The sequence below is a fragment of the Rattus rattus genome, chromosome 12 (assembly GCF_011064425.1).
Source record: "Rattus rattus isolate New Zealand chromosome 12, Rrattus_CSIRO_v1, whole genome shotgun sequence".
NCBI classification, from domain to species: Eukaryota; Metazoa; Chordata; class Mammalia; order Rodentia; family Muridae; genus Rattus; species Rattus rattus.
Genome location: NC_046165.1, coordinates 18964560 through 18972162, shown reverse-complemented (window position 1 = coordinate 18972162; position 7603 = coordinate 18964560). Strand labels below are relative to the sequence as shown.

Here is a 7603-nt window from a genome sequence, read left to right as displayed (position 1 = left end):
AAGGACGTTCTCAAACACTTAACAAACCCAGACTCCAATACTCGGCTGGTTTGTCTCAACAGGGAGCATGGCCTGTGAAAGCCATGGAGTTGCCCATGGAGTCTTGTCCAGATAAGCAACCCCATTGGAGAGAATTACCTTGACGTAAAATGTGGCTTCTGGCATTTGAAACAAACCAACAACAGCAACAACAAAAAACCAGGTAAAACAAGACAAAACAAGGTCAGTTTAATTTCAAACGTTAATATATTTTCTATTTTATATTGAACATATCATCTGTAACCTCTCCTTTGCAGCAACCCTCACATCCTCATAAAAGGGGCAAAATTTATGATGCCTCTTAAAATAAATATTCTTTTTTTTTATAAAATAATAAAACTTCAAATAAATATTCTTTACACTAAACAATATGTTGAAAAAATTAGAAAATAAAGGTTGAATTTTACTGTAACTGTACAATATACATCAAGTCCAAAGGGAAGTCAGCGTCTTACAATAAAGGCTTCCTGTAAGGCAAAATACAATCTAAAACATACCGATCGTCACATTCTTCCGAATGTACAGCATATTAGTATAATATTTTGTGACTGTGCCACGGGAATATAGCACAACTTGGTTTTTTTTTTTTCACAGTTGCAAATATTATCGTATATACAAAAATATAGCACATTATCTCTGGAGAAAACAAGGAGGGGTCGGGGAGCCATCTGCTGATTTACAAACTCTGCAAGGGCTATTCACAAACAAGAGAAAACTTCGCCTGGGGGTGTTTGCTGCTTTAGCTTATGCAAAAACGTGGGGGCCACCAACCAACTTCTGTCGCCTTTCCCTGGCATTCCGGCTAGCTGAACTCTAGCAAGCGTATCAGTTAAAAAATGGCACATGGACAGGGAAAAAAAAAAGGAAAAAAAAGAAAGAAAAGCATCTCACTGCAAACCACAAATTCCCTAACCCTCTATGAACAGTGCCACGATTACAACTGTTTAGTAGGTTGTGTATGTGTGTTAAAAAGAGGGGGGTGGGGGTGGGGCAACAATCCTCATTACTGCAGTATTCCTGATTAATAACGCTATGTCGGCTTTTCAAAGTTCCTGGGGGGGACAGTGGGAACTTTGCAGCAAACTGTATTTGAGTTTTTACAACGACATCCAGGCCTGTTCACTCGGTCATAACACCCCTGGCACAATTTAAGGCAACCCTTGGCTGGAAGGTAACACCATAAACAAGGCAGAAAGAGGGACATGACACCCATCGCTGACCATCGTGTACAACAGTGAGACTGGCTGCAAGAACATGGGTTGTCAGCACAATTGTCCTCGTCGTCATTGGAGCAGTGATAGAAGAGACCTTTCACACAGCACACACAAGTCCCATAGTCAATGACGTTCTGGGCTGAGCAAAGGCACTGCTTGTCACAGATCCAGTCCGATGGCAGGGGCCTCGGGTAGGTGCACTCCTTACACTTGCACTTGCCACAGTCCTCACACCTGTACGCATGCAGACCCAAATCGTCTCTGCTCAGTGGCTTAAGCTCACCGGATTTGAGCTCAGATTTAGGCTGCACTCGGATTATCCCATCAACAGCAGGCCCGGGGGAGAAGGATGATCCTAACAGTCTCTGTTCCGAAGAGCTGCTGCTGGTACTTGTCCTTGTACTGCTCCGAGACCCTGAGCTGACCGTGCTGACGGACCTGGACAGAGCGGCCCGGGAAGAATGGATCTGCGTGGGCTGGAGCCTGGGAGGCTGGCGGTGCTCGGGCAGACCGTGGAGTCTTTCATGTTTGTGCTGGGTAGAGGGGCGAGGAGCAGGCTTGAGCCCAGGTCTTGGGACCACAGTAGGCCCCTCTGTGTACTCATTGGTGTTTCGGATGGCTCTGATCTGATCCAGAGACAAGACATGTACCTGCTGGGTAAGGGCATCTCTGGGGTCCGGCTCCCCACGCTGCCTGCCACTGTCATGGGGTGACTGCAGCAAAGGCTGCGACCCGCTGCCGCTCTGAGCTCTGGCCTCCATCAGATCTTGGCGGTGAGTTCACTCCAGCAGGCTTAGAACACATCTGAACTCCTGGGGAAACCAAGAGGAAAGAAAATGGTTTACACTCTAAGACTTCCCATTCTCCACCCACCGGACTTGACTCTTCACTTCCCACAACCTCTGGAGAAATGGGACTGGATAGGCGCTGGTAGTGGCGAGTAGAACAACAGCCGACCGATCCAGGCACGTTCTCAAAAGTGAAAACGATGGCTAGGTACCGACAGTCCTGTAATCTTAGGAAGGGCAGAGACTATCGATCCACTCGATCCTTTACTCAAACAAACACGCAATTTAGAGGGCTTGGGTTCAGTGTCAAAAATTGGAAGTCGACACTGGAGCATGCCCAACAGTGCTACCAACAATTTCAGAGACATACCTTGCAGATTTTGAAACGGATTTGTCTGACATGATCATTAAACACTAATAAGTACCGACAACAGTACCGGTTAAATCGGGTTTTTACATCACCCTAGCACTATGAGTAATAATCACTGTCTCTTCCCAATCTCCTAGGACGACTAGGACATAAAAAGTACATTTCAAGGGCAATTAAGGTGACATTTTAAATAAGCATGTTAGCACAAAGTTATATAATTAAAATAAATCATTTCGGATCCCATTAGGTAGCACAGGAAAACAAACTCATGTAAGACCACAACTCGTGAACCAAACATCCTACAGACCCAAAGCCTATGCATGCCTTAGGTTCTGAACCACAAGTAATTCTCTTGTTTTATAAATAAAGCATGCAAAAAATAAATTATTTCCTCGTGTTGAAAAATACCCGAGAGCACCAAGCAAGTAGCAGCAACAAGAAAAGTTTTAGAAATCTGAAGTGTCACAGTGGAAACCTATGATCTTGTCAAGTGAACTTAAAAATTACAGTCATGCTTCGGTCTAAGAAGTACCATCCCATCCCCTCACCCGAGTGCACATGAAAATACAAAGGAAAAGAAGCAAAACCGGATTTTTTAATCCAACCTCTGCTTTTTGGAAAAGGACAGCGAACAAGGCAGGTGACAAACCAGGCAGAGCTGAAAACCGGATCTGCTCACCTCCAACAGCAAGGTACACAAGGCTGTTCTCTTCGCTTTCAACCCAACCCGTTTATCGGCTCTATCTGCGCCCCCACACAGTCCCCAGCAGGTGGGACTCAGCCAGAACCCCGGGGGACTTTTCTCCAAGCCGACTGACGCTGTCCAGGGGCCAGCCCGGCCCCTCCCGTGTACAATCCGCAGAAGCTCAGGCAGGCAGGGGGCGCGGGCGCCTCCGAAGGGGACGTGTCATGCAAGGCACGAGCACACTTCCCCCTCCTCCACCCCCGCGGCTAAAATTTCCCCCAACCCAAGAGGAACTGCCACCCAGCCCCAAGAGGGGGAGCCACTCTAACACGCCCACCCCCGCTGCAAGGTCACCACAAGGTGTTTCAGCGAAGGCCCTCAAAACGCCTGTCCTCACAAGTTTCCAAATCCGACGCCCTGAGGAAGAGAGCCTGGCTCAGGACGCACAGCTTGCACGGAGGTCTTATAGACCCACGCTCCCAGGGCGACTCCACGGTGCAAGGACCGGAGCGGGCACTGTCTGCAATCTGCACACGCCTACCTCTTTTTAGATCAGGAATAAGACATGATTCTTAAAACGAAAGAAAAATAGCTTTATCCAGAGCCAGACTGCACACGCCAGGCATGCAGAACTCTGAGCCCCCGGACTGGAAACTTTCCGTGAGGACCTGCTTGCTAGGGAAAGTAGCATCTCTCGGAAGAAAAAAAAAAAGTGATTTCTACAGATCCCTGGCCGCCTCCATCGCAGGCCCCCCCCCACCCTTCTGCGCTCTCCCAGTTCCTCTCCCTCCCCCTTTGAGAGTGCTTTGAAACCCCCATTAAGAACAGTGTGTGATCAGACTAAGGATTAGGGGGAAAGGACTTCAGCACTAGGGTGGGGCAAACCGACACAGAAACCCCTTTGTAAAAAAGGCGTTAAGACTCCAAATCTTAAAAACAGTAACACAAAAGAGGGAGGGGGGGGAACTAGCCTTTTTATTTTGCCACCTACTTTCAGGTAATGGAAACCGACCGCGACCACTTGATAACTCTCTTCCTGTCTAGGTCAGCCTAAGTGTCCAAATATATTTAAAAAAAAAAAAGCGCGTGACCTAGGCCGACCACGAAGAACGGAAAAAAAGAGAAAGCTGCACTTCCGAACCGCAGAGACGCGGCGCCAGGCTGGGCGACGCTCCCACCCGCACCGGGCTAGACTGGCCACACCGGGCAGAGGCGGGGACTCCCTCCGCCTGGCACTCTACCCTCTGCTCGCCCGCCGGGCTTCGGCCCCGGTGAGGTGGAGAGGTGAGAAGCCCAGTACCCCAGCCCCACAGGCGCCCCCGCCGCAGGCTAGCTCTCCTACAACTTAGCCTCCACCGAATGGAAGAACAGGTTAGCAATGCCAGAGCCTGCAACAGCGACCTGGAAAACACAAAGTGTTTTCCCTCCCTCTAAGGCTCTCGGCGACTGAATCGTCGCCAATGCAGGGGTAGGAGTAGAACGCAGTGAAGCGGTCCAACGCCCCAAACCCCGCAAGAGAGTGAGCTGTCGCGGGACGGGGGACACTGCACCGGCGCACCCTGTAGCCCGGCCGTGGCCGAACCCCTGTTCTAGGCGAAGCAGATCCGCGGGATAGCTCCCTGATCCTCCCGGGAAGCCTGCGGGTTTAGGGGGAGAGAGGAACCCGGACCCCACTCCCGGCCGGCTGTGGTTCCAGAAGGGGAAAAGCCAAATGCTCCTCACCGTGATCGCGGCTTTGCACCAACCCCTCTCCCTTCGATTCTCTTCTTCCAGCGATGTGCAAATAAATCCAGTCCCGATGCAAACTTTTTCCTTCTCTCCAAACTCTGCTTCAGTCCAACTTCCAAGCAGTCGGTGGAAGGATTAAAACCACGGGAAAATTTGGAAGCCAAATCCTCCACCGTTGGAACCCTCCCGGATTCCGAGCTAGAGAGATGACCTCCGTTCCAGAAGCGCACGCGGAGTATTTCCTCTGCCTTTTTTTTTTTTCCTTTTTTTTTTTTTCTCAATGAACAAGAGGCCGAAGCGCCAACGTTGGCGAGTCTCTTTTTTTTTTTTTTCCTGGTCGATGAGAGAAAGCGAGGCGAGCACGGCCCAAAGAACCTAAGGCCAGCTCGCCAAGTCCTGGGGGCCTGGGCTGCTTCCGAGCGGAGGCAGGCGCGGGGCCCGCGGGCCGGGCCGGGCGCGCGCGGGGGCCTGGGCGCTGCGCGCTCCGCCGGCCCCTCTCCTCCGCTGGCGCTGCGGCGCGCAGCTCTCGCTCGTGCAGACTGGGCGTTGCGGAGGCGCGGCGGCGAAGCCGAGGCGGGGGTGGGGGTGCGGAGGGGGAGGAGGAGGCGGCGGGGGAGGAGGGTCTGGGGCCCGGCCGGGGATGGGGGGCGGGCGGGGGGGCGCCGCTGGCCTGCGCCCTCGCCTTTCCGGAGGAGGCAGGGAGCTTTGCAGCGGCCGCGGCAGCAGTAAATGGCGTCATGTGGATCCGAGGCGGAACAGAGCAGTTGTTGTCCCAGAGGATATATCGCATCCGGTCCCAGCTCATTGGCTCCGCGGGGCTACATTCACTCGCACTCCAGCGCCCGCCAGCGCTCCGAGCCGCAGGAGGCATTCAAAAGGGCAACCGCGCCGCCCCGCGCGTCCCCAGTCGCTCCTGCAGCCCGGGCGCCGTCACGCGGGGCCGCGCTGGCCGCCGCGAGGTCAGTTTATCTAGTTTCAAGGAAACACTGACCTTAAGGGTTTCCCCCCCAGAGGCCACGAGCCGGAGGCTGGGGCTCACTTAGGGAACTTTCTTCCTCGCCGCCGGGAGAGGAGAAGGAGGGACGTTGCAAACTAACCCGGCCGCACAGCCCTAGCGTGGAAAGCCGAGCTGCAGCTTTTTGGATTCGATTTGGAATCCATTTCGGTTCTACCTCTTCTCTCCTGTGTTTCCCCCACCCCACCCCCCACCGATGCCCAGGGGGCGAAGAGGGTGGGGGTGGGAGCAGGAGGGGGAGGGAAAGGGGAGCGGGAAGTGAGGTGGGAGGGCTATTGGTTTATTCTTTGTCTACTGGATTAACCCGATTATACACCGGGCACCAGCACAGCCCGCCTCCCCCACCTCCGAGCCTTGTACGGGAGGAACGGAATGTAGATTCGGGTTTCAAGTCCCTTCTGCTCCGACTGGGATTGGCTTTTGATTGTGTGTGGACTTGTAGTTTGTTAGAATTTCATTTTTAAGAGGGATTATCTATAGATGGAGGCCTTTTGAAGATTTTTTGTACTGTTTTGCTCGATGCAGAAAACCTTTTAAATTAATTCTGTAATACCCACGCGATTACTCAGGGCGACATCATGGACTTCCGAAATGGGGGGGGGGGGAGTCTGTTTCCCTACAGAAGTCCTCCTTCGCGAAACCATAAATAAAAAGAGCGTCATCTTTCAAATCCCACTATCTGTCACCTAGAACATTCTCATATACGTTCCTCCTGTTCTTGTTGGAAGCGGACTATAGTTAACTATTTAAAATACAGAAAATACATACGCTCTGGCCGCGGCTGGACTAAGGTGCCTGCACGTGGAAGCACGCGCGGAGCGGGGTGGGGAGGTCACTGAAATGTATCCACACGCTAGTGTTGCAATTTTAGCTGAGAATTTAATTTTTTTTTTAAAACCGGAAAGTACCTGCTGTAAGGTCAAACTTCCCACACAGCACCTGCGACCTTGCACCATGCGAGGTTAGAGCTCCTGAAAACGTGGAGTTTGATTTCTCTCGCTCCAGCCCTCACCTGTTCGCTGCCACCCTGCTCTCTTAGCTGCCTTCTGGCGACGTATCTCTCTACTTTGTCCCTGGCACCTCGTTTGCCTCGTTTGCGCGCTCTCCCTGCCCTCTCGGTGTTTCTCCACGACCCTTCTCCTTCGCCTGGGGTTTGGAACTAGGGATGGCAGGGGAAGTGGCATGCGTTATTTCCGGGCGCTGGCCTACGTCCCCTCACCCCACGGCTGAGGGTGGAAGAGGCTCGATCGGCCGGCTCCGTCGCGTCCCAGACAGTCTGGGATCAGGACAGCTGGGCCTCTCCGGCCACCGCGGCTCGTGCGGCGTCGGAATCCGTGGAGTCTCCAGCAGGCGAGCGAGCTCGGGCGCCGCTGCGCTTCCCGAAGGAGCCGCCAGGGGGCGAGCGCCAGGCGCGGGGCTCGAGCTGCTTTCTTCTGCGGGACTCAGTACGTGCTGGAGGGGTTCCTTTCGAAGAAGTGGGTTGGCCGGCTTCGGGATTTTAAGGTGTCCAGTATAAACGCTACGCCAGGTGGCATTTCTTGCCACCCCACCCCCCACCCCACCCACACCCTTACACCCGGTGGCCGCTTCTTGGGAGACATTTGCCCCATGTCATTTCCTCCAGCACTGCAGGAGCTCTGCCAACAGGTCATTAAGAATCAAAGCATAAAATAGAATTTAAATCAGGAACTTCCGGATGCTTGGGGAAGAATGTAAGAATTCATATTTGTCTTTCATAAATTAGAAAGGATTTTAGGTAATAAT

At 52.7% G+C, this 7603-nt stretch overlaps 1 protein-coding gene across 2 annotated transcripts; it reads right to left on the bottom strand.

Annotated features, from left to right (window-relative positions):
* Positions 1 to 227: 227 nt before the first annotated feature.
* Spry2 (sprouty RTK signaling antagonist 2) lies at positions 228 to 5116 on the bottom strand. Of its 2 annotated transcripts, none has more exons than XM_032917742.1 (2): positions 4819 to 5116; positions 228 to 2065 (listed from the first exon to the last, which is right to left on the bottom strand). In XM_032917742.1, the coding sequence occupies exon 2, from the start codon at positions 2012 to 2014 to the stop codon at positions 1070 to 1072; it is 945 nt and encodes a 314-aa protein (XP_032773633.1). In that variant the 5' UTR covers positions 2015 to 2065; positions 4819 to 5116; the 3' UTR covers positions 228 to 1069. The 2 variants fall into 2 exon arrangements, with proteins under 2 accessions (XP_032773633.1, XP_032773634.1); XM_032917743.1 differs by lacking the exon at positions 4819 to 5116 and adding an exon at positions 3091 to 3801.
* Between the last annotated feature and the right edge of the window lie 2487 nt (positions 5117 to 7603).